The sequence below is a fragment of the Pinus tabuliformis genome, chromosome 6, assembly GCF_031772625.1.
Source record: "Pinus tabuliformis cultivar Carrire ecotype Pingquan chromosome 6, CPIR1, whole genome shotgun sequence".
Taxonomy (NCBI): domain Eukaryota; kingdom Viridiplantae; phylum Streptophyta; class Pinopsida; order Pinales; family Pinaceae; genus Pinus; species Pinus tabuliformis.
Genome location: NC_142292.1, coordinates 930,224,277 through 930,251,363, shown reverse-complemented (window position 1 = coordinate 930,251,363; position 27,087 = coordinate 930,224,277). Strand labels below are relative to the sequence as shown.

Genomic DNA, 27,087 nt, shown 5'->3' with positions numbered 1-27,087 from the left:
AACCTGATCGAGCGGTTGAAACTTTTGCAATCGTCTAACATAGGATCCTATGGCGTATCCTATGGCGTAGGATGACAGGTGGGCAGAGATAGGAATTGTTTTCAGAGGGAACGACGTACGACATAATTACTAATCATTATTACATATATGTAATATATAAATTAAAAAATTATTTTAAATTCAAATTAATATAAAATTAATTAAAATTAAAATAATAAAAGATAAATAGAATATTATAAACTCTTTGAATATTGGAAAATAATATTATTGAATCCCATATATGTTTTATGGTTAAATATAAATAATTTAATAGGAATACCTATTAAAAATAATATTGTTAAACGTTAAGTTTTATTTGATGGTATTTATTTTTAGGATATATTTCCTTGTAGCATGAGTATCTAAATGTTTGTATAAAGAAGTTTTGGTATTTATTTTATAATATATAGAGAAATATATGAATATTGAAATCGTTATAAAATAGGGTGAATTTTAATAAAAATATATAAAAATATTGATTAGATAAAACTAAAATTATGGTTGAAGTTTTTTTTTAATGTATTTGTTTTATAAGATATATATTTCTATGTAATATTACATAACAATTATGTAAATATGTCAAACCTTGATAATGGTATAATTGTTAGAGTTTGTAATTCTTAGTTCAATTAATATGTGTGAAGTAATTAAATTATTAATTTTATTGATTATTATGGGTAGAGTTATAAGTTTTTATAAGAATAAGTTTGTTTTTTTCGGTTAGGAGCTTTTTTGGATTTGGTTGAGAGATTCTCTCTAATTAACAACTCTACACTGGTGTGTGGTTGAGATATTCTCTTAACTAAACTGAGATATTTTCTCAACAACTAAATAATTAGGTATCCAAAATAGGTTGCAACACCAAAGCTCATCGAACAAAGGGGGAAAAAATGAAGCTCCGGTCTGACTTGCGGTGGGAGCACAGATAGGGTTTCTTCAACATCGATTGCAAAACCACAGATGCTTACTGCCATCCCCTCAGCCGTGGTGTCATATTCACCGTCAAGGTCAACGACTTTCCCCTTCGATTTCGCTGTCAATGGACCGACTCTTTTATTGTCTTCGGGATTATCTGTAGGATGTCGGACATGGACGAAGACGTGGTGGATTAATCGGTAGGCCCTAATCCCTACGAGCCTATCTAGACGAGCCCTAATAATTTTCCGGAGGTACCGGTTGCTCGGTCCTTGGGAATTCCATTTCCATTATATTCTATTTTTCCGCCTGCCCATTCTGACACCGGTCCTTCCATGCCTAGTTTATCGTTGTCCGCACTCTCTATTGACTATCAGGCCTTGACGACCCACCCCTCTCTCCGGCTACACTTCACCTTCTCGCCACTTCTATCCTTCCCTCCCCCTCATATGACTCATTGCATCCAGTTTCATCACCCCATCAGGTCTCCAATGCACTTCCCACCTCTGTAGGGCTTGTTTCAGCAGTGGGCATTTCTACACTCTAGTCGGTTTCCCTCCCCTTTACTCACTTCGCAGCGAAGCCCGGTCCATCTTCCTCCCCTTCTGGTTGCTTCGACACACTAATAGTAAACCCCCAGGAGAGTAACCATATACCACAACGGGAGAATCAAGGTTCACAGGATCCCTTGCAGGACCACCTAACAATGCCTCGCTATAGTAAGGTAAAAAACTTGAAGTGTGTTAAGGCCTCCCGAAAGGATCTGTCACTCAATTTTGGAGAGGGAGTACATATGGGGCAAGTTGTTGATATGGCAAGAAAGGTTTTAGTGGGAAGAACCAGAGGTAGATCATATTCAACTACTCGTCTACACCTCTAGGTCATGGAAATTTGGGGGAATATCTTTAAGGAACTCCCTAAAATTACTACCCTAGATCAGGGTTGGTTTGTGCTTAACTTCTAAAGGGAGGAATATACCTCTTGGACACTCTCGAGGTATTGACATATAGATTTGGCTCCTGTATTGCTTAGGCATTGGAGCCCGTTATTCGATTCTGAGCGGGAACAAATTGGACCAGGACCACTTTGGGTTAGGCTGCCTAGGTTACCCCTCCATTTCTAGTCTAAGTACATCTTCACTCACATTGGGAATGTGCTTGGCACCTTGCTCGACTACGACAATACTTACACTACCTCAGGAAATAAACCAATGGCTCACATTTTTGTATACTTGGATACCAGAGAAGGTTTGGAGGACAAGATTACACTGAATTGGAAAAGATTCACATGTATACAAATTCTGGAATACGAGGGCATGTCATTTAGATGCAGAAGGTGTCATAAGGTTGGGCACTTCTATAAAGAATGCCATCTGGTTTGTTGTGCTACCTCTCCTTCCAATGAAGTGGATGAAGTTGATCCTATTGCACCTTCATCTTCAGAAGGTCAGATATCTCGATTAAAAGGTCCTCTAACAATAGAGTGTGGATCGACACAATGACCAACTTCAACCTCCCCCCACCCTCCCTCCCCACCTATGACAAGATCCAGGGTAGAAGTTGCGGTCGCTCGCTCATCACATACTCCTCCTCCCCTTTACTTTGTATTTTCTATTTCTTTAAATTGTACTACACAACACTTGCATATTGCATATGCATCCATTCCTGTCATATATTCTTCTTCTATTACCCACCCAATAGATCTCCACCAAGCATCTATCTTGACCACTCCACCATCTATCCCTGGATTGGCTCTCTCATCCTCTCCCCCAGATCTCTCAACCACCTCTAGGCACTCTCATTCATAAAATCAGATCCCGAGTGTCTCACCCTCCTGAGCATGTCGGGAATGGGTTGACCTCCCCTCCTCAAATTTCCAAGAATGCCAAAGGTCAACACTCGCTCATTTCGAAAGCTATCATGCAGGTTGGGGTGGAAGTGGCTCATGGCAGACAATCCACACTTGAAAGGGTTCTTAGAGCAATGAACACCCTTCCTCGGTCCCCCCCATGAAGTGGATCTCATTTAATTACAGAGGGATGGCTAGCCCTCCCAAAAAAATAGCCCTCATAAGACTATTAGACTCTGAGCCTATTGATATCATTTTCCTTCTAGAAACCCTTGGTTTGGCTGACCAAGTTATCCCTGTCCTGCAATCTTTGAAGTCGAGATGGACCTTCCATGCACTTGACGTCATTGGTAGATCTGGAGGCATTGCCCTGGGCATTAATTCTTGCACTATCAAACTCAATGCTTCTTGGGGAGGGTTTGGTTTCGTTGGTATGGATATCTTCTCCTTGGAGCTCTGCATGGACTTCAGAATTATCAATGTATATTCCCCCTGTCATAATAGAGCTGCATTTTGGAACCATCTCCTCAACTTAACTCTAGCCAACTCCGACAATCTTATTCTAAGTGGGGACTTGAATTTATCCATTGGATATGAGGAATCTTGGGGAAGAAATGCTTAATTGGATCCTTTGTCAGACACTATGGAACACCTTCTGGAGCAACACCACTTTATTTATATACCCATGAATAAATCTCAGCCTCGCTGGCACAACAAAAGAACAGGAGATGCAGCTTTGGCCATGCGTTTGGATAGATTCCTCATCAAGGAGCATCTAGTAAATGTCCTGTCCAATTACAAACAATGGGTGGGAATTGGTGGCATAACTGACCATTCTCCTATCTCCCTAGAGTTGTCGAGTCCCTTCCAGAAGCCCATGGCACCATTCAAATTCAAATCTACTTGGCTAAAGGACCCAAATTACATCAATTTGGTCAATGAATGCTGGTGCACTCATCCACCTGCTCAAGGGAGATCCATTGCAGAAGGTTTTTGTCACAACCTTCTAGAAATTAAGAGATTATCTATCAAATGGGCTAAGTATAAGCGAGACCGGGATGAAGAGGCTCTCATTATCATTGAATCCAAGATGGCAGATCTCTTGCATGAGCAGGGATGAGGGCTTACATTTGAAGAGGCAAAATGAATACTCATTGACTTGGAGACTCAAAGATCCAAAATTCTCAAATACTGTGAAGAAACGTGGCACCTTAAGAGTCAAGCTATTTGGCTATAGGCGGGAGATGAGAACACCAAATTTTTTCACAATTATGCGAAGGGAAGAAGGGGCAACAACACCATTTGGCACATGCCATTTGATGATGGCCACCTCGCCAAATCCTTTCATCAATTGGCACACTTGGGTAATTCACATTTTCAAAAACTTTTCAAGGCCCCCCCGGGTGCTTCAGTTGCCGAAATTATTGTTGTGATGGGGTCCCTTGGGTTAATTTGGGGTTAAGATAACCCAATTTTTGGTACAATTTTGTAAATAATGTAAAGTCTCTGCGATTTGTGGATGCAGAGTGCGTAGGTGAATAGGAGTCAAAGGGGCTTAGCGCCTTGTTTTGGATAAGTTTCAAGTCAATTCTGAGATTCACCCATGGTCTGTGGACCATGGAATTGTATGAAAAAATCCATAAATAGTGAGTCTTAATCAAAGGAAGAGGTAACTAAGTAAGATAGAGAAAAAGAAAGATAGAAGAGCAAAGGGCTTGAAAGGGCTTAGAAGAAGAAAGGCTCTGCAACTCAGTGCGCAGAGGCCTAGAAAGAGTCTGCAACTGAGTGCGCAGATCACTGCAGTTGTGTGCATAGGGTAGTTTTGAGTCTATAAGCTTGAATTGAAGATCAATAATGATAACTTTCCGAAGAATTCCTGGGTATTTCTGTTTATATTTATAAATGTTATATGTTGTTGATGAATGATTTGTTTTATGAGATATTGATTGAATATTACATGATTCTCTTGAACAAGTCTTAATAATGTTTAGAAAATCTTCGGCAAAATCACATAACCAATCTTGTGTCGACGCGTTTCGAACCAACCAATGTGGTTCATCGTCAGGACAAGTTGAAGACCAATCTGGCTTAGCTTGATTAAATAGAGTGTGCAGAGATTCCAACGGCTATAATGCCAACGGCTAATTTTGACCTAATAATCTTGGTCAAATCACTAAATTAGTTAATTAATATTCCTAGAAATAGCTAAAATAGGTAAAAAAGGAATTCATTTGTTAATTTAAAAATAAATAGATATATTATTATTATTTACGAAAATTCATATCCATATCTAATATTTTAATAATAATGGTCATTCATATTTATTAAATTAATCTATATTTATTATTCCAATATTGTTTAAATGGTAATAATTCTCTATTAATCTTAGAATATAGTTACATTAGGTAATCTTGTAATAATTATTTAATGGTCCATTGGTAAGATGGATCATTTTTATTTATTATTTAAGTATAATGGTTCATATTAAAATAATAAGTTGTATGAAATAATCTAAATTTATAATTCCACACAAATTTTTAAATCATTATTATTCCTAGAATTTAGTTACATTAGGTAAATAACATAATTTAGGGTTGTTAAAGTGTAACTAATATTATTAGTATATCATAATTCATCCTTTAAACCTAATGGTCAAATAATCAATATTAATTCAATATTTATTTATTCCAATAAAAATATTAAAGTTAACTAAGTCAATAGGTAAATATAATAATACTTATAAGGTAAATACCATAATTTAGGGTTGATATGTATATTAATAATAGGGTAACTAATATTATTGGTAAATCATACTATTTCTATAAACCTAATGGCCAAATAATATATATTTATTACTAATCAATATTATTTCATATTTGTTTATTCCACTAAAAATATTAAAGATAACTATATCATTAGGAAATATAATATTATTTTTAAGGTTTTAAAAGGGGGGTTTTTTTAAGCGAAAGGGAAACTCAAATTATAAAGTATAAATAATGAATTCTGAAAAAATCAAATCTAATTATAATATGCACAATAGTATCACAAACAAGATTAGGTCCATAACAGATAAAGACCCAGACACTCCATAATATTAGGACAAACCCGCCAAAAGAAAGAATTGAATAAGGGAGGGGAAGACAGAAACCCCAAGACCTAACAAAAAGGGGAATGAGGAGGCTAGGAAGACAAGGCTGGGACCCAGCAACTGCTAATCTTCCAGCCATCATCCCTATTTAGATTGTTCGGTCTTTTCTCAATCTCCAGGGCCTCTCTAAATTTGCGATGGTGAAACTGCGCAATTTTGGCAATGACTTGAGCCTCCTCTATACATACATGATGCATAGTCTTCCCTGCATGCTCAGCCAGGGCCGAGGACTTGGTCCTACCATGTCTTAAGTCAGCCGAATGCTCGCTAATCCGCTGATTGATAGAGCGACCCGTCTCACCAATATAAGGGGTCCCACAGGAACAGGGAATGACATAGACGCCCTTCATGTCCTTAGGGTCAATCGGGTCTTTCACAGACCTGAGGGAGCTACGAATAGTATTGAGAGGTCTAAAAGTAGCGGGTACATCATACTTCCTCAGAATCCTCGCAATCCTGTGGGACCCCTTATATTGGTGAGACGGGTCGCTCTATCAATCAGCGGATTAGCGAGCATTCGGCTGACTTAAGACATGGTAGGACCAAGTCCTCGGCCCTGGCTGAGCATGCAGGGAAGACTATGCATCATGTATGTATAGAGGAGGCTCAAGTCATTGCCAAAATTGTGCAGTTTCACCATCGCAAATTTAGAGAAGCCCTGGAGATTGAGAAAAGACCGAACAATCTAAATAGGGATGATGGCTGGAAGATTAGCAGTTGTTGGGTCCCAGCCTTGTCTTCCTAGCCTCCTCATTCCCCTTTTTGTTAGGTCTTGGGGTTTCTGTCTTCCCCCTCCATTATTCAATTCTTTCTTTTGGCGGGTTTGTCCTAATATTATGGAGTGTCTGGGTCTTTATCTGTTATGGACCTAATCCTGTTTGTGATACTATTGTGCATATTATAATTAGATTTGATTTTTTCAGAATTCATTATTTATACTTTATAATTTGAGTTTCCCTTTCGCTTAAAAAAACCCCCCTTTTAAAACCTTAAAAATAATATTATATTTCCTAATGATATAGTTATCTTTAATATTTTTAGTGGAATAAACAAATATGAAATAATATTGATTAGTAATAAATATATATTATTTGGCCATTAGGTTTATAGAAATAGTATGATTTACCAATAATATTAGTTACCCTATTATTAATATACATATCAACCCTAAATTATGGTATTTACCTTATAAGTATTATTATATTTACCTATTGACTTAGTTAACTTTAATATTTTTAATTTTATTGGAATAAATAAATATTGAATTATTATTGATTATTTGACCATTAGGTTTAAAGGATGAATTATGATATACTAATAATATTAGTTACACTTTAACAACCCTAAATTATGTTATTTACCTAATGTAACTATATTCTAGGAATAATAATGATTTAAAAATTTGTGTGGAATTATAAATTTAGATTATTTTATACAACTTATTATTTTAATATGAACCATTATACTTAAATAATAAATAAAAATGATCCATCTTACCAATGGACCTTTAAATAATTATTACAAGTTTACCTAATGTAACTATATTCCAAGATTAATAGAAAATTATTACCATTTAAACAATATTGAAATAATAAATATAGATTAATTTAATTAATATGAATGACCATTATTATTAAATATTAGATATGGATATGAATTTTCGTAAATAAGAATAATATATCTATTTATTTTTAAATTAACAAATGAATTCCTTTTTTACCTATTTTAGCTATTTCTAGGAATATTAATTAACTAATTTAGTGATTTGACCAAGATTATTAGGTCAAAATTAGCCGTTGGCATTATAGCCGTTGGAATCTCTGCACACTCTATTTAATCAAGCTAAGCCAGATTGGTCTTCAACTTGTCCTGACGATGAACCACATTGGTTGGTTCGAAACGCGTCGACACAAGATTGGTTATGTGATTTTGCCGAAGATTTTATAAACAATGTTATGGATCACAGAAGTCTAAATTCCTTAAGTCTTAATAATGTATGCAATGCATGTTTAAGTACTTTCACGAAGACTCTAATGAACTCTCTTACGTTTGCTAATAACTTAACAAAATTTGTGTGAACACGAATTTAGGACTGCTCTCTGATGCATGTAAGTAGGAAAATTGACTGCTAAAGGTCCGTAAGGACTGATCATAGACCTTCATGAAGGTCTAAAGGCTATTTAACAGAGTTGTAGTGATGTGCCCTAAGAATTATCGATCTGCGTGAAGGAAGATCTAAGGCACTCAAAGACATCACACTAGTCTCTAGATGTAGAAACTTGGTTCTTGCATCCCCCCACACTGCTTTGGTTGAGACTGCAGCCTGCACTACGCAGGTTTTTGCCGAAAGGGCCAGTAGTGTAGGGTTTTGTTGGTTAGTGAAACTAAATCCGAACTTGGGTCAGGACCCCCTAAGCCAACAAATGGTTACATTAATAGGACTGGGATTTGCTTGAAAGAGATGTGTGATTTCGCATCATTGGAATCTGACCAAGAAAGAAATTGAAAAGTGGTTGGATCGGAAGATTCACGAGTTCGTGGAGCAACAAAACATGAATCTATGCCTATCGAAGGAAGAGTGGTTGAACAGGTATCTGTATATAGAGATACATGAGATTTTCTTCTGCACCTTCCCAATTGAGTTGTATGAGTGGTTAGCTAAATTGACAAACAACGAAGGAAGGTGAAAGCTTGATAATCCTATAGTGTGGACTCCAGAATTAGTGCGACAGCTAGAAACCTCTGAAAACAAGATCGTGTGGGCTACCAATCATTGGATCGATCGAATTCTAGGAGGATTTGTTACAGAATTTGCAGTTAATACCTCAATCAGCTATAGCCAAGTAGAGTGACGATTTTTCAAAGGATCGTGAGGTAAGTATTGAAGATCATTGAATACTTAGATTAAAATGTTGTTATGTGAAAAATAGGTGATGTCGTTACCAATGTTCGGAGCTAGGAGAAGTAGACGATTCTTTAGAAAGCGCGAAGGCTCGGGACCAGAGCATAGTCCATTGATTAGACCTACCTCAAGTGATGATGAAGGAGCACGGCAGACTATGTCGTGCAGCGCTATTCATCTAATCACTCAGGGAATTCCTCGAGCAAATCATCCTTCCACTCCACCTCCACCCCCACTTCCATCACATACACCTTCTCCACACCTCCATCTCCACCACCACCATTCAACATCACATACGCAATGAAGATGTCGATCTCCAAAGGCATAGGAAGTGAGGACGGAGAGTAGTTCTGGTTTGTTGTGAATGTTATATGGACAGCACAACAGATTACTGATGACAATATAAAGAAGGCACAATTGGTCACTGCTTTACAAGATCGTGTGCTAACCTAGTACATTAAGTATTTTTCTGATAATCCTCTTTCAACGCTAGTAGAGACTAAGGCAACTTTAAACAAAGAGTTTAGTAAGCCTAAGTCTGACTCACAATCAGTAATTGGATTTAAAGAAATCATGATGAGGGTCGATGAGATTCCCTGAGAATTTAATCAGAGGTTGAAGTGTCACATCAAATAAGCTAACATGTAGATCATGAATAGTCAGCATCGCGAATGTTTTATAGCATCGCTCTTGCCCCACTTGAGAATTGCCCTATCACAACAGAAGATAAAAACACAGGCAGAAGCCTTGGAAGTCGTGATGAGACTACATGCACCACCTATTTAGGATACAAACTTGGGATTACAACAAATACACTCACATTTAGGAAGATTACACTTAGAGTTATAGAGTTTGAAGAAAGATAAGGAGACTAAACCAGAAGTGTGCACAAAATTCTGGTGTTTGAAGTGCAAGGGCCATGGCCTTGATAAATATCATTGTCCCTTGTACACGAATTATATTAAGGAGGGGGGGAATTCCCCTAAAGCCAGAAGCTCAAGCAGGGCTGAGCATGGGGTTGCGCTACGGTGTGCTCTTTGTCAGGTTGTTGGAAAACATGTGATGAATAATTGTCATTCACTTCAAAAGTTCATCCAAACACCCCAGCAATTGTTCTGTAACTTATGCAAATCTGTGGGCCATGATGAGCGCCACTCTCGAAGCTATGAGATGATGATGAAAAGTACACCTAAGTACCATATGCAGGTAGAAACTCGGCCTCTAGATCAAGGCACCAAAGGAGTCTGCGAAGGATATCAGGGTCGAGGATGGAGTCGCAGAGGAGGAGGACTTGGTAGAGGTCGTGGCCACATTATCTGCTATAACTGTGGACAATCAAGGCACTACGCGCGAGAGTGCCAAAATCCTATACACCTGTCATGTTAATAATGTGAACAGTTTGACCATACCATAGAAGAATGCCCAATGCTAATAGCTAAAATATAAGAGAAGAAAACACAGCCTACACAGAATCTACAGATGATGAGGGCAAAGCCCCACGAAGAAGATCAAAGCTTTAACATTGTGTTAAGAAGTGGAATAACGACTGCCGCTGATAAGGCTAAATAGCCTGAAGAAGAAGGATTGGTCCACAAAGTGCTGGAGAAAGAAGTCAGCTTTGATTTGGATCATGCTAAGGAAACATTTATGTAAACCAAGAAGAGCTTCATTGAGGCCTCCACCTCAGGGAGCCAGGACAATATGCCAGAAATTAGTGCGCCTGCAGAAGTTGACCCCTTTGTATTCACTAAATTTTTGGAGACCTGCATGAAATTGCTCCACGATAACAAGGCTATGGAAGACCTACAAGAATTAATAAATAAATGCATCAACAAAGAGAAAGCCCCTAATAGACACTATGTACTCAGAAATATTGGTAAGCATAAGGCACGAACAGGGCGAGAAATGAGGCTAACCACGTAGATAGGAGACTATGAAATGGATTCGGTCATCTTGGATCTGGGGTCCGATGCGAATGTTTTACTAAAACAGACATGGGAAATGAGGGAGGCCTATGCTGTAGTGGTCTTTGATTCAACTCACAATGGTGAACCAATAGGAAATCACCCCCATGGGATGATTGTATGGAGTAATAGTTGATATTGAAGGTGTGAGTACGATAGAAGACTTTGAAGTTATATAAATTGTTGATGATAGTAATCGCTACCCTATGCTCTTCGGAACTAACTGGCCTATTGAAATGAATGGGGTCTTTAATTTGAAGAAGAGGACAATGTCATTTGAAAGGAAATTTCTTTGGATTATAGTACCATTGGACCCTGAAGAAGGGGCAAGATATATTGAAACAGTCCGTGATTATGAAGAAAGTGATGATGAATTAGATCAAATCTATAAAATAACATCGCGAGATCATGACTAGATCAATCAGACGAAAGATGGGAGGATTGTATGGGACGAGGAGTGTTCCTGTACCTTTGACTTAGATAAGGAGTTGGAGCATTGGAAGAATCACTTGCATGAAGTTTCCACATTGTGATGCAATATAATGACAAAATCATTGCACCATGTTTCGTAGGAGGTAAGGAAATTACCCTATTATGATGGTTTAACTCACATAGATCTATTTTTGGATGAATTTGATTGTGAAGACCTTGAGGATCACCACTTCCAAGCATTAGAGCTAGCATTGCACGCTATGCCCGCACGATGGTGGGGTACACATAATGATAGTTTTGTTGGATGCTGAGATTACAAGAGGATGATGAAGCTACAATTTGGGCATGCTAACACCAAAATGACTAAGAAATATAATGGAAGGGATGATCCACACGATCACCTAGTGAAATGGACTAAAGCATGGAGAACAAAATCGCAACCAGAGTGGGTACACATATTTTTCTATACTTTGGATACAATTCCCATGAACTAGTATCTAGAAATGGAGCTCTGCCATAGCACCGTGGAATGGGACATACTAAAGGAAGGGTTCTTATTGACCTTCAAATTTGAAGACAACTTCGCAATCACCAATGAATCATTGCAAGAAATTAAGGTGGTTCTATTTAGAATGCCTAAGGAACCTAGGGAATGGATCCAACAAGACTGGAGCACCTAGTTGTGCCATGCGTTGGAATGCTATAATGTGACCGCTGAAGAGGACGATGAAGACCCAAGAAAAATTAATATTCTAGAGGTAGAGGGGCATCAAAAAGTAGAAGTTCCACAAATAGAAAACCCAGACATCTCTTCAACTTTGAAGACAAAGAAAGTAAACATTGGCACTAAAGAAGAACCAAAGTTCGCGAAAATTAGGGATTATTGGGATGATGCTACAATGGATAAAGTCGCTGAGTTACTTCATGAATATTAGGATCTCTTCCCCACTAAGTTTTCAGATTTAAAGGGCATAGTTGGCAATTTGGGCATTATGAAGACCACTCTGAAGCCAAATGCAAAGCCTATTAAACAAAGGTTGTATCGCCTTAATCCTAATTACAAGGAAAAGGTTCTCCAAGAGCTGGATAAAATGTTGGTGGCAGGCATCATAGAACATGTTGAAGAATCTGAATGGGTGAGCCTGATGATGGTTCAAGAGAAGAAACAAAAAGATGAAATAATGATTTGCGTAGATCTGCGGAAGCTTAATGATGCATGTGTTCACGACCCATTCCCAACATTGCTTACAGGCGAAGTGTTATACGATGTTGGAGGGTAGGAGGCCTATTCATTTACTGACAAGTTTTCCAAGTATCATCAAGTCAATATCGTGCCAGAGGATAGGAGAAAAACTAACTTCGCAATGGAATGGGGTTGTTTTGAGTACAGTGTGATGTCATTTGGAATCAAGAATGTGCCTGCGATATTTTCCCGCGTAGTCATAGCAAAATTCAAGGAATTAATTCACAAGTTTATGGAAGTATACTTTGATGACTAGACGATGTTTGGATTAGTGAAGTGCCATTTAGCAAGTCTATGCCTAATGTTGGACACATGTCACCGATACCAAATCATGTTGAATTTGAAAAAATGCATACTCTATGTTCCTTTTGGGATCTTGCTGGGTCATGTTGTGTGCAAGCAAGGATTGATGGCGGAAACTGCAAAGATTGTTATAATTGTGAATTTGGAGGCCTCTATTAATGTCAAACAACTGTGCTCGATGTTGGGACATATAGGATACTATAGAAAATTTATCGAAGCTTATGCTCAAATTACTGCACCCATGGAGAAACTACTAAAGAAGGATGTGACATTCTATTGGGACGATGAATGTCAATGCAACTTAGATATGTTGAAAGAAAAGATGGTCATTGCACCGATCTTGGTATTCCCTGATTGGAAAAAGGAGTTTCATGTACATGTGGATGCCTTTTGCATTGTGTTGGGTGCAGTGCTCACACAGACCAGTGAAGGCGAAATGAACCATCCTATAACCTTCACAAGTAGGAAGTTATCAAAGGCCTAGAATAATTATTCAACGACTGAGCACAAAGGGCTGGCCATGGTGTATGTGATGCAAAAATTCAAGCACTATCTGTTAGGAGGGAATTTCAAGATGTACACAGATCATTCTTCCTTGAAATACTTGGTCAACAAGCCTGTGTTGGGGGTGAAGATCTTCAGATGGTTGCTACTATATCATGAGTATGACTTTGAAGTCATTGTGAAGTCAGCGAGGTTAAATGTGGGACTTGACCAACTGTCGCAGATCAAAACAAGAGAAGAGCCTAATAATCTGGACGAAGGGTTGCCAGATTTGAAACTCTTTGTGGTGTGTGTAGCGGATGACCATTTTGTAGAAATTATTCACTTCTTAACTACAGGGATAGCACTTGAAGGATATACAAGTCAGAAGAAGAATGAATTAGTAGTGCGCGTAGCCAATTTTTCAATTATTGCGAGACATTTGTATAAAATGGGTGCAGATACAACCAAACACAAGTATTATGTTATATAATTTGTGGACCATTCTCAATAGCATATACAACCAAACACAAGTATTATGTTATATAATTTGTTGAGGACTTTTCTCGTAAATGATGGATATTTTTCATGTAGACGAATGGTTAAAATTTCACAGAGTTTTGTGAATTTAAAGCATTGGTTGAGAAAGAGTCTGGAAATAAGGTTAAAGCTTTGAGGAGTGATAACAGTGGTGAGTATGCCTCAAATGAGTTTAAGAACTTTTGTGTAGTAGAAAGTATTAGAAGGGAGTTGACGACACCCCATAACCCACAATAGAATGGGCTGGCTGAGAGGAAGAACAAAAGCATTGTAGGGGCTGCATAGGCGATGTTGCATGATCAGGACCTACCACTACACTTATGCCCTGAGGCATGCGACAAAATGAATAATTTTCAGAACCGTAGACCACATTGGATACTTGGGATGAAGACACCAGAGGAGGCTTATTACGGTAAGAAGCCAAATTTTGGTCACTTCAGGATTTTTGGGTCATCCCTATATTTCCATGTGACCAAAGATGCATGGAAGAAGCTTGAGCTGACAACAGAGTTGGGGATATTTGTGGGGTACAATGATACACCTCACAACTATTGGGTGTACTTGCCGACCAGGAGGATGACAGTGGTTCGCATGGATGTCAGATTGGATGAGTAGAAGGCCATGCGAGTTTCCCTTGAGAGGGACCTTGAGCTACATGCAATTGAGGAGATCTTAACACCTAAGGTTGAGGAGCCGTAGAGTGATGTGGAGCATCCACATGTAGAGGATCCGGAAGTGGAGACATCCACTAAGGTAGAGTCTTCCAGAGATGGTAGAAAGTGTACCAAAGAGGTTGACAGGTTATTGCATGATGCATGGGAGAATGTGGGAGCACCCACATCTCAGCGCAGGAAGAGGAGGTAACCTGAGAGGTACAGTGGATGCATGGCTCTTATGAGTGGATGTGTTCAGACAAAGCCATCGTCCTTTGAGGAATTAGTGCAGCATCCAGTTTGGGTTGATGCCATGGTGGAGGACTATGACTCCATAGTTCGTAACAGTGTTTGGGATGTGGTCCTGAGACTGAAGGACAAGTTAGCAGTGAGGTCCTGAAGGCTTTACAAGGTAAATCAAGCTGCATATGGTAGTGTGGAGAATCATAAGGCTAGGTTTGTGGCCCGTGGCTTTTCACGGGTAGAGGGGATTGAATATGATGAGACCTTTGCTCCTGTTGCAAGGTACTCATCGATGAGATCTATATTGGCACTATCAGCACAGATGGGTTGGAAGATACATCAAATGGATGTAAATACAACCTTCCTTAATGACATGATTGAGGAAGAGATGTACATAGAGCAGCCTGAAGGTTTTGATACCTTCGACCATGATTCACATGTCTGTCAGCTTAAGAGGGCATTATATGGGCTAAATGAAGCACCCCATGATTGGTACACCATGATCGATAGCTACTTCACCGTGTTGGACTTCACCAAGAGTGAAGCGGATGCGAACCTATATCACATAGAGGTGGAAGGTAAATTGTTGATCATTGTGTTATATGTCAATGATTTTATTTTGATAAGTGATGATCAGTTGATCAAGTATTGCAAGGAGGACCTTGCAAGGGAGTTTGAGATGAAGGACATGGGGCTCATGCATTACTTTATGGGCATGTAGTTAGGGTAGGGTGATGGGGAATTGCTTGTATCTCAGGGCAAGTATGCTAACGAGATACTCAAGAGACTCTACATGGAGAGCACAAACCCATGGAGACTCCTCTAGCAGGTAACTCGAGGAAAGAGGATGTTACTTCTGGGGAAGTAGTGGAAGTTATTGTTTACAGGTAGCTTGTGGGTTCACTCATGTACTTGGTGAAAAAATGACTGTATATGTGTTATGTAGTTAAGAAACTTAGTCAACCGATGGTTAGGCCTACCAAGTTGTATTGGAAGGCGGAAAATCATGTCTTGAGATACCTCAAGGGCACTAATCAGTATGGATTGTGGTATAGACAGATAGAAGGAGTGAAGCTTCAAGGCTTCATCGATGCAAATTGGACAGGGAGTCCATCTGATATCAACCCTCAGCTATGGATCTCGTTCATGAGAATAACCTCTTCATTTCTGAGAAAATACAGGAAGATCACATCAAGATGGATCTTTAGTATTGGGTCAACAACACTTTCTTGGTATAGTAGGAAACAGAGAATGGTTGCACTTGGTTTGGCAAAGGTAGAGTACATGGCTGTGAGCCAGGAAACATGTAAGGCCATATGGATGAGGAAGATTCTGCTTGGTTTGTTTGGTCAGCAGACAGATCTAACTATGAGTTACTTCGATAATCAGAGTTGTATCAAACTCTCCGAAAATCTAGTTTTTGATGATTCGTCCAAGCATATTGATATATGATATTGTTGGGATGGGGTCCCCTAGGTCAATTTTGGGGCAAAAGCCCAAGTTTTGATGTAAAAATATGTAAAGTCTCTGCAAATTGAGCACGCAAAGAACAAAGTTAATTCAGAGTCAAAAAAGCTTTTTACCCTCTTTTATGTAAACTTGAGTTAAGTTTTGAAGATATACGCATGGTCTGTCGACCATGGGATTGTATAAATAGGTGTGTCTTAGAGAGTTTAAGAAGAGATAGAAGTTTTTCTATGAGTAGGATGGAAGGATTCTAGAGAGTTAGCGGAGGCAAGTAAGAAGGAAAGGCTCTGCAGCTAAGTGCGCAGAGGCCTAGAGTAGTGTACGCAATTGAGTGCACGAACTCCTGCAGCTATGTGCGCAACAAAGTCTTGAGTCTATAAGCTTATAATAAATATCAATAAAGAAGACTGTTACAGAAATTCCTGTGCTTTATCTCTCTATTTTTGTCATGAATGATTGTGATGTGTTGTGATGAATGATGGTTTTATAAAATAATGTTGTATTGATGAAAAAATTTACTTGATCTGTCTTATTATCTATATTCAATTAATGTGAAGTGATTACACGAAGATCATAACACTTTCTTTTAGAGTTATTGAACACTCAGGTAGATCTGAGTAAATACTGATCTAAGGGTAATCTATGGTGTGCGTAAATATATAATTGATTGGTTTAGGGTCTGCAAAATCCAGTCATAGACCTTCGCAGAGGTCTAGAGGATGATTGAGGGAAGCTACCGCAATAAGCCCTAAGAGTTTATAGATCTACGTGAAGGCAGATCCACGTCACAAAAGGACATCACACTGGCCTCTAGGTGTTGAAACTTGGTTCAAGCATCCCCGCATACTGCTTCGGGAGATACTTCAGTCCACGCACCGTGGATTGATGCCAAAAGGGCCAGTAGTGTATGGATTTCTTTGGCGTAACTAACTCTGAACCTGGGTCTAGACCCCCTAAGCCAACAAATGGTTTCGTTGCTGGGACCAAGATCTACATAAAGAGATGTGTGATGTCACATCACTAGAATCTGACCAAGAAGGAAATTGAGAATTAGTTGGATAGAAAGATTCACGAATTCACGACGCAAGAAAACAGGAATCTGTGCCTGTCAAAAGAACAGTGGCTGGAAAGATACTTATACATAAAAATACATGAGATTTGTTTCTGCACCATCCTGATCGAGCTATATGAGTGGATAGCTAAATTGGCAGACGACCAAGGAAGATGGAAGCTTGACAGTCCAATAATGTTGACTCCAGAATTAGTGTAGAGGTTGGAAGCTTCCAAATATAATATCGCGCTCTATTGACCATTTGCTTGATTGGATTATAGGAGGATTTGTTACAGAGTTCATAGTCAACACCTCAGTCAGTTACAGTGAAGCAGAGTGATGCTTCTTTAAGGGACCTCCAGGTAAGTATCTGAGATCTCTAAATTCATGGATTAAGATGTTGTTGTGTGAGAAATGGGTTATGCCACTGCCTTGATATTTTGAGTTACATGAAGTGGGAAGCTCTTCAAAGATAAGGGAAGAACAGGCCCTGAATACAACCCGTTGATTGGACCTCCTGTGAGTGACGATGAGGAAGCAGCACAAGCTTCACCGTAGAGTGATGTCTAGTTGGTAAGGTAGGGTTTTCCTTGAATACATCATCCGTCCACACCACCTCCACCTTCATCTCCACAACATACACCTTCACCCACACCACCACCACCACCATCGATGTTCAACATGTCAAATACAATGAAGTTGCAAGTTCTTAAGGGTTTAGGAAGTGAAGATCCAAATCAGTTTTGGTTTGTTTTGAAGGTTGTACGGACAACATAACAAATTACAGATGATAATCTAAAGAAGATGCAGTTGGTTACTTCTCTATATGATCGCGCGTTAACATGGTACATTAAGTATTGCACCGATAATCTATTGGCGTCGTTAGCAGACACACAAACCGCGTTGAACAAAGAATTTGGTAAGCCTAAGTTTGAATTACAATTAGTATTTGGATTCAAGGAAATCATGATGAGGGCCGGTGAAACACCCTAGGAATTATATCAAAGATTGAAGTGTCAGATCCGCGAAGCTAATATGAATATCACGGATAGTCACCACTATGAATGGTTTGTAGCTTCGCTCCTACCACACCAAAGGATTTCTTTATTGTAGCAAAAGATAGGGACTCATGCGGAAGCTTTGGAAATCGCGATGAAATTGCACGAAACTCCTATTTAGGATGCTTCGTTGGGAGTTCAACAGATTCACGCAAAGCTACAAAACCTCCGCTTGGAATTCTAGAGCTTGAAGAAAGAAAAAGCATCTCGACAGGAGATGCATGAAGAAGTTTGGTTCCTCAAGTGTAAAATCCAGGGGCATGATAAAGATCATTGTCCTACCTTTGCGAATTATATCGTGGGGGGGGCAATGCCCCTAAGGAAAGAAGCTCCAGCAGGACCAAGTAAGGGGCCCAAGCTATGGTGTGCTATTTGTCAGGTGGCTGGAAAATATGTAACAAATAATTGTCACTTGCCGCAAAAGTTCGTGTAGACACCACAACAATTGTTCTGCCATTTCTGCAAATCGGTGGTCCACAATAAGCGCCACTTCTGAAGCTATGAATTAATGATGGAAAGGAAAACTACATATTGAATGCAAGAAGAAACTCGGCCTCTGGATTAAGGCGGTGATGGAGCGTGCAGAGGATATCAAGGGTGCAGATGAGGCTGAGGAGGAGGAGGACCTGGTAGAGGTCATGGACAGATCATTTTCTACAATTGCAGAATGCCAGTACACGATGAGGAGTGTACGAATCAGACATGCCTGTCATGTCAATACTGCACTCAGTTTGACCACGCAATCAAAGAATGTCCTGTGTTGATGTCCAAGATGCAGGAGAAGAAGGCTCAACCTCATAATCCTACCCAGAACTTATAGATGATGAGGTCTGAGCCCTATGAAGAGGATCTAAATTTGAATATCATGCTGCGAAATGGGATCACGACTAGTGACGATAAGGGAAAATAGCCTGAAGAAGATGGATGGGTCTGCAAGCCTCGAAAAAGGAGACTGGTTTTGATTTGGAGCATGCGAAAGAAATGTTTATGGAGGCAAAGAAAAGATTCGTTGAGGCCTCTATCTCAAGAATTCAGGACAAACTGTCGGCAATCAGTGCACCTACAAAGGTTGACCCCTCTGTGCTTACCACCTTCTTGAAGACTTGTATGAAACTACTACGCGATAGCAAGGCTGTGAAAGGGCTACAAGAATTGATAAATAATTGTGTTGGGAAGGAAAATTATCCTAAAGGACACCGCGTAGTAAAAAATATTGGCAAACATAAGACGAGAAAAGGGCACAAGATGAGGCCCACCATGCAAATAGGAGACTATGAGATGGACCAGGTTATTTTGGACCTGGGATCTGATGCAAACGTTTTTCCTAAACAAACCTGGGAGAGAATGGGGAGACCTGTGCTGCAGTGGTCTTCGATTCAATTAAGGATGGAAAACCAACATTAGATTATCCCTATGGGATGATTGCATAGAGTGGCCGTAGATACAGAAGGTGCGAGCGCGCAGGCTAATTTTGAAGTGATAGAAATTGTTGATGACAACAATCCATACCGCGTGCTCCTTGGAATTGATTGGGCTATCGACATGAATTGGGTCATCAATTTGAAGAATAGGACAATGTCATTTGAAAGGAAATCACTCCACATTGTATTACCATTGGACCCTGCAAAAGGACTGCGCCTGAACCAGTCCTTGACTATGAAGAAAGCAATGATGATTTGGATTAGATCTATAAAATAATAGTGTGAGACCAAGATTGGATAAATCCAACAGCTAATGAATGGATTACATGGGACTACGAAATCTCCTGTACCTCAGATTTAGATGAATAATTGGAGCATTGGCAAAATAGTTTCCACGAAGTATCTACATTGCGCTGCAATATGATGACTAAATCGTTGCGCTGTGTGTCCTCAGAGGTAAGAAATTTACCTTATTATGATGGTTTAACTGATTTAGACAAGTTTCTGATGGCTTTGAAAGAGGAGTACCTAAGTACCATTGCTTTCAAGCACTGGAATTGATGTTGTGTGCTACACCCGCACAGTGGTGGGGTACGCACAAAGACAGCGTTGATGAATGGTGCGATTATAGGAGAATGATGAGGTTGTGATTTGGTCGCCCAAAAGTTCGGATGAATAAGAAATATGATGGGAGGAATGATCTGCATGATAATTTAGGAAAATGGACTAAAGTTTATGGAATGGAACCACAACCAAAGTGGGTGCACTTATTTTGTCACACTCTGGATAGAATCCCCATGAATTGGTACCTGGAAACGAAGCTCTGCCATGGAACCAAAGAGTGGGATATATTAAGGGAGGGATTTTTAATGACCTTCAGTTTTGAAGATGGGTTCAAAAGCATTGGTGAAGCCTTGTAAGAGACTAAGGCAATGATGTTCATAATTCCACAGGATCCTTTTGAATTGGTTCAACAAGATTGGAGCACTTAGTTGTGCCATGCACTGGAATGCTATAATGTGACTGCTGAAGGGGAGGATGAGGATCCAAGAAATGTCAATATCCCAGAAAAGGAAGGCCATTGCGAGGTTGAAGGTCCACAAATAGAGAATCAAATATCACCGCACCACTAAAGACTAGGCATGTAAACATTGGTACTGGAGCAGAGCCTAAATTCACGAAGATCGGAGATTATTGGGATGATGCCATAGTGGATAAAGTTGTTGAGTTACTACACGAGTACCAGGATCTTTTTCCTACAAAATTTTCGGACTTGAAAAGCATCATAGGCGATTTGGGAGTGATGAAAATAACTTTGAACCCAGACGCGAATCCCATTAAGCAGAGGACATATCGCCTTAATCCCAAATACAAGGAAAAGGTCCTCTTGGAATTAGACAAGATGCTTGAGGCAAGTCCTATTGAACCAGTGGAGGAATCTGATTGCGTGAGCCCAATAGTAGTTCAGGAAAAGAAGCAGAAGGGAGAGATAAGGATTTGCATATATCTAAGAAAGCTTAATGATGCTTGCATCCATGATCCTTTTCCGACACCATTTACAGATGAGGTACTAGATAATGTTGGAAGGGAGGAGGCCTACTCATTCACTGATGGGTTCTTTGGGTACCACCAGGTTAAGATCGCACCAGAAGATAGGAGTAAGACAACCTTCATGACAAAATGGGGTTGTTTCCAGTATACGGTAATGCCATTTGGACTCAAGAATGCGTCAATGATATTCTCTCGTGTAGTCATCACATCATTCAAAGAGTTTATTCACAAATTATTAGAGGTATATTTTGATAGCTGGAAAATATTTGAGTTAGTCAAGTGCCATGTAGCCAGTCTACACTTGATGTTGGATACGTGCCGAAGATATCAAATCGCATTGAACCTGAAGAAGTGCTTATTCTGTGTCCCTTTTTAAATTTTTATGGATCAAGTGGTGTGAAAACAAGGACTAATGGTGGACCCTCCTAAGATCGTGGTCACAGTCAATTTGGAGGCCCCAAGGAGTGTTAAACAACTGTGTGCAACGCTGAGCCATATTGGGTACTATCAAAAGTTCATCAAGGCTTATGCTCAGTTTACTGCGCCTATGGAGAAGCTATTAAAGCAGGGCTCTACATTTTGTTGGGATATATAGGTTTTAACCCCCTATAGAAATTACCTGCATACGAATTCTAAAACACAGAAAATAAACAATGCGAGAGCATAACACATAAAACACATATACACAGAGATTTTTCCCTGGATCCCGAAATCGGGACTACCAACTTGATTTTCCATTATGTTCCTTTCAATGTTGTAATACATATTTATACATGCCGAAGCATCCAATACCATGGACCAAAAACCATCGCGTCCAATACCATGGACCGAAAACCATTGTGTCCAAAAACATGTACGAAAATCATGCACAAAACCATAGGTGGGTCCGCCCATCCTAACATAGGGTCCAAAACCAAAATTTTCCAAGGCGCTGCCCCAGACCCCATAAAGTGGGGTTACCGGTATGCCTCAAACCCCCTATGATCCCCCCGGCTACACAATCGGCGCAACAAAAGGGGGGTAGCTCTAACCCCCCGGTTAACTACATGGGCTAGTTGTGGAAAGAATATAACACAACCCAACATGATGAAGAATGTCAGTGCAATCTGGATGTATTGAAAGAAAAGAGGTCACCGCGCCGATCTTGGTCTTCTCGGATTGGAAGAAGGAATTCAATGTACACGTCGATGCCTCATGTATTGCATTGGGAGCTGTACTAACACAGGCTGGCGAAGGAGTGATGGATCATCCTATAGCATTTCTGAGCAAAAATTTGTCAAACCCTGAGAAGAATTACTCAACAACAGAGCGCGAAGGATTGGCTATGGTGTACGCGCTCCAAAATGTTAGACACTATCTGTTGGGTGGACATTTCAAGATGTACACAAACCATTTTTCCTTGAAGTATCTAGTCAATAAGCCTATGTTGGGGCGGAATATGCAGATGGCTGCTGTTATTTCAAGAATATGACTTTGAGGTAATTATGAAGCCAGGAAAGTTGAATGCAGGACCTGACCATTTGTCTTGCATGGAAATAGGGGAGGAACCTACTAATTTGGAGGAAGGACTACCCAACGCATAGCTCTTCATGGTGCATGTCACGGATAACGATTTTGCGGATATTATCCACTTCTTGACTACTGGGATGGCTCGAGAAGGATACACCATCCAGCAAAAGAAAGAGTTGGTAGTGCACGTGGAAGATTTCTCAGTAATCGCGGGAGATTTGTATAATATGGGATCAGGCGAAATACTCTGATGATATGTGCCCGATTTTGAATGAAATAGCATCCTCACTAAAGCTCACAGAGGATTTGTGGGAGGGCATTATGTAGGAAAAGCAACAACGCAGAAGGTTTTGCGCGTTGGGTTGTGGTGGCCTATGCTGCATAAAGATTCTAAATCATATTGTAGGGCATGCGATGCATGTTAAGGAATAGGAAGGCCATCACAGAGGGACAAGCTGCCATTAAATCCTCAGGTGTCGTTGTAGCCATTTGAGAAATGGGCAATTGATTTTGTAGGACCAATTCAGCCCCCAGGTAAGAAAATAGGTGTGCGCTATATCATCACCGCAACAGAATATATGACTAGATGGGCGGAGGCACAACCTCTGAAGTATTATACGGGGACTACAACAACTAAATTTTTGTTTGAATACATGTTAACCATGTTCGGTTGCCCGCAAGTGTTGATGAATGATCGTGGTACGCACTTCCTTAATGAAATGATCAGTGCACTGATAGAAGAGTTCTAGGTGTATCATCAAAAGAGTATGCCATATCATCCTCAAGTTAATGGAACAGTTGAGGCCTTCAAAATAAATTTGGAGAACACGCTGACAAATATTTGCAACGTGCAGCAAAATGATTGGGACATGCGTGTGCTTGCGTTGCTGTGGGCATATAGGACTACTTGCAAAATGCTAACAAGTCAAACACCTTTTCGATTGGTCTATGGCATAGAAGCTGTGATGCCCATGGAATATATCATGCCCAGCCTACGCATAGTGGCTTTCATAGGAATGGCAGATTGCAAAGCCTTGGAAGAACGGCTCACACAATTGATGGATCTTGAAGAGGACAGATTCTTGGTTGGATTCCACAAGTATGTCTAGAAGGAACGTGAGAAATCTTGGCATGATCAACACATCAAACTGCACACATTCAAGGTAATTTACTTGGTATTATTATATGATAGTAAGTTCACTCATTTTCCAGGAAAGTTTCCGATGCACTCGTTGGGGCCATACATCATCAAAGATATCACAGATGGGGGTGTAGTTCATCTTGCAAAGTTGAATGGAGAACCTTTCCTAGGAAAGGTGAGTGGCAGCCGATTGAAGCCATACACAGGAGATCCAACCCAATGAATAAATGATGGCAGGATAGTCTTAGTGCTCGGGGCAGTTTTGAGGGAGCATGGGACTATAAACTACCCTGCCACACCTAGAAGACTACGTAGCAGATTGGCTGCATAGAATCTAGTGACAGTGCCTATCAAGTTGTGCACGAAGATAGCTATGTTGTGGATGACGATACTTTACCGCACCACTAGAAAATGACCGTTGACAATTTGATGGACCGACAACAGGTACAAGGAAGGGGTGGGTGGCATTTCAGGTCAAAAGCTGTATAGGTCCGCCGCCAATATAGCATTAATGATTGGATTTTGGAGGGAATAGTTGGATGTGACTAAAAAACTTCTATAAATTGTGCATGTCAATCCCAAAAATTACACTTTGCACCTTTCGGGCTTTCTCTAAAATTCATCGTCCATTGATGAGTTGAGCCTTTTGGGAAGAGTTCTTTACCCTCACAAACGTTTCTATTGAGGCCTGTAAACTATTTATGGAGAAAATGAGTATGGACACAACAACATATGACACCCCAGGCCCTGAAGAATCTGGTATTGAAGCTACGACGCCACCCTCCATGGCTGAAGAAAAGAGGAACAAGCTGGTACAGACGCGCGCTTACCCAAGGGGGAATACAACGACTCCAACCCAAAAAAAATGCAAATAGTTGGCCAAAGGCAAAGAGAAGGTTATTGACTTGGAAGTTGAAGACAACTAGGGGTCCAAGGATGTAGAGGATGAAGGCACAGAGCCCATCACAAAGCCTCCTCAGTATGTCCCTCCGAGGAAGGGAAAGGAAAAGATTCCCAAAGACCCAGATTCTGACAAATTCCTTGGATCCACACCCCTACTACCCAAATAGGTGTCGTTTGATGGACCACGGCTTGCTCACCTCTCGCTGTTGAAAATGGAGGATTGGGATTTAGTGGATCTCACAAAGTTCCTCCACTTATTGAAAGATACCTTCATGAAGAGCGTAGTCTACGAGGACATAGGGATGACATCTTTGGAGATAGAGGAATGGGCCGAAGGTGTTGAACAATATGGGTTGCTTAACTTGCTTTGGGTGCCACACTACCATCGCACCCCAATTAACATTGCGTGTATACGCCAACTACTCACATTGGTACATGATGGGTGTTTATGGCTCCGAGGACCTATCCCCATCACTGATATGTTGATTCATAGGCTCACCCACCTTCCGCATGATGGTCTGAATTCGGCCAAGGCATTTGGTGGAAAAACAGGGGAAAGGGACTTGGTTGAGTGCATAAAAATCAAATATAAGCTGGTAAAGAAGATGTGAGGATACTCCATCCTAACCATATTTTACCCTGCAGTTCAATTGGATATGTAGATATTGGCAGGCAAGGTTATGAGGAAGTGTCGCACACACGAAGTTTTGGTTCCTGTAATTTCTTTAGTGACCTACTGCGCGGAAGGTGTCCAATTTAATTGGTCCCAATACCTCTGCCAAGAGTTCCTAGAAAATTGTCGTGAAGTACAAGATGATACCAAGTTGTCCCATTATGCTTGGTTGCTACCATCTATTGTTCTGGTTGCGTGGGAGTTGTAGGAGGATAGTCAGTTCCCTCCACTGGAAAAAGGGTTTCTGGAGGCCACACAGTTTGCATCCCTATGGGCTACGAATAACCCAATGCGTGTTCTAGGTCTTGATGGAAGCAAGTTTCTACATGGCCATCTACCAGCAGCCAAGGTTGTCCCCAACCTTGTACATAGAGATGTCTGTCATTGCCATGTTTAAATCTGAATTTAATAGAGTTTACATCTAGGCACGGAAGGACCCCGCATGGAAATGGTATGACCTACCCTATTTGGTTTCGGATTCTGAAGTGGAGGAAGTCATATCACGCTGGCTAGCCGAGTGGCACGCCCCTTTAGATTTTGCTACCGGGCCAAGCATTAATCTAGAAAGTACAGCCGCCAAGAAACGAAAGGAGACAGCCAAGAAGGTTGTGCAGAACTTGGCAACACCAAAGGAGAAAGACGTCACAGACAAAGCGTGACTCGAGGAAGAAAGCGCTGCCAAGGAAAAGGCAGAGCACAAGCAACGCGAGGCCAAAAAAGGTGACTATTCACCTTCAATAGAAACCCAGATGGGAACTGGGCAGGATGTTGCAACAGGTCAGTGTCCACCCTCTAAGCAAAAGAAACGAGACTTGGAACAAAAAGGAGGATAAAGGAAGAAGCTAAAGGCACAGAAAATGCAAGGTGATCCTTTAATGATTACAAAAAGTGACCGGGATGTGATCAGTGATAAAGTAAGAGATGTTGCCACAGAAGTAGTGCAAAAACTGGAACAACAGTACACTCAGTTCTTTGGAGGATTCCGAAAATACCTCCGCGAGTTGCAGCTTCAAGAAACTCATATCCAGACCAAGGTAAGTAAGGTAAAGTGTGCAGCAAGAAGCTCAGTGCAAGAAACACGTACTGACTCAGCATTAGCTCTATGGCTAACGATGGAGGTACGAGTCTTTCCCTTGCCTATAGGGGCGGTTCGTGCTGAGACTGAGGAGCAGTGTGCCCAGCTAGCTAGCATTCCAAAAATGGGCTTGAACCTAGACGCATTCACATTAGAGAAATTGCATGAGTTGCTACATGTAGTCACAGGTGACCTTCACCTTCGAAAGCAACACACCATTAGTGTTGTAAGCGACATCAAAGTAAATAACCAACAGTTGTTCGCTGAGAAGGCTTGGGTTTTGGAAGAAAAGGAGGTTCTTTAGGCACACACCTCATGATTGGAGTCCACAGTTGTAGAGGCATGCTGAGCAGTACCAGAGCTCCATATTCCAAAGGATGAACAGCCGAAAGCAAAGGTTAGAAAATTTATTGCCACTGTGCGTGAGGCACGGGCCAAGGTTAGTCGAGTTGAATTTGAACTCAACATGCAAATAATTGAGCTACAACTGAAGGTGAATCCATCGACTCTGCTAGCGGTCCA

At 40.4% G+C, this 27,087-nt stretch overlaps 1 protein-coding gene across 1 annotated transcript; it reads left to right on the top strand.

Annotated features, from left to right (window-relative positions):
- The first annotated feature begins 18,864 nt into the window (after window positions 1–18,864).
- Window positions 18,865–26,149, top strand: LOC149261976 (uncharacterized). Its single transcript, XM_089372864.1, has 3 exons — window positions 18,865–18,981; window positions 23,628–23,858; window positions 25,916–26,149. Exons 1-3 carry the CDS (start codon window positions 18,865–18,867, stop codon window positions 26,147–26,149), a joined length of 582 nt encoding a protein of 193 aa, XP_089228990.1.
- Window positions 26,150–27,087: the final 938 nt, after the last annotated feature.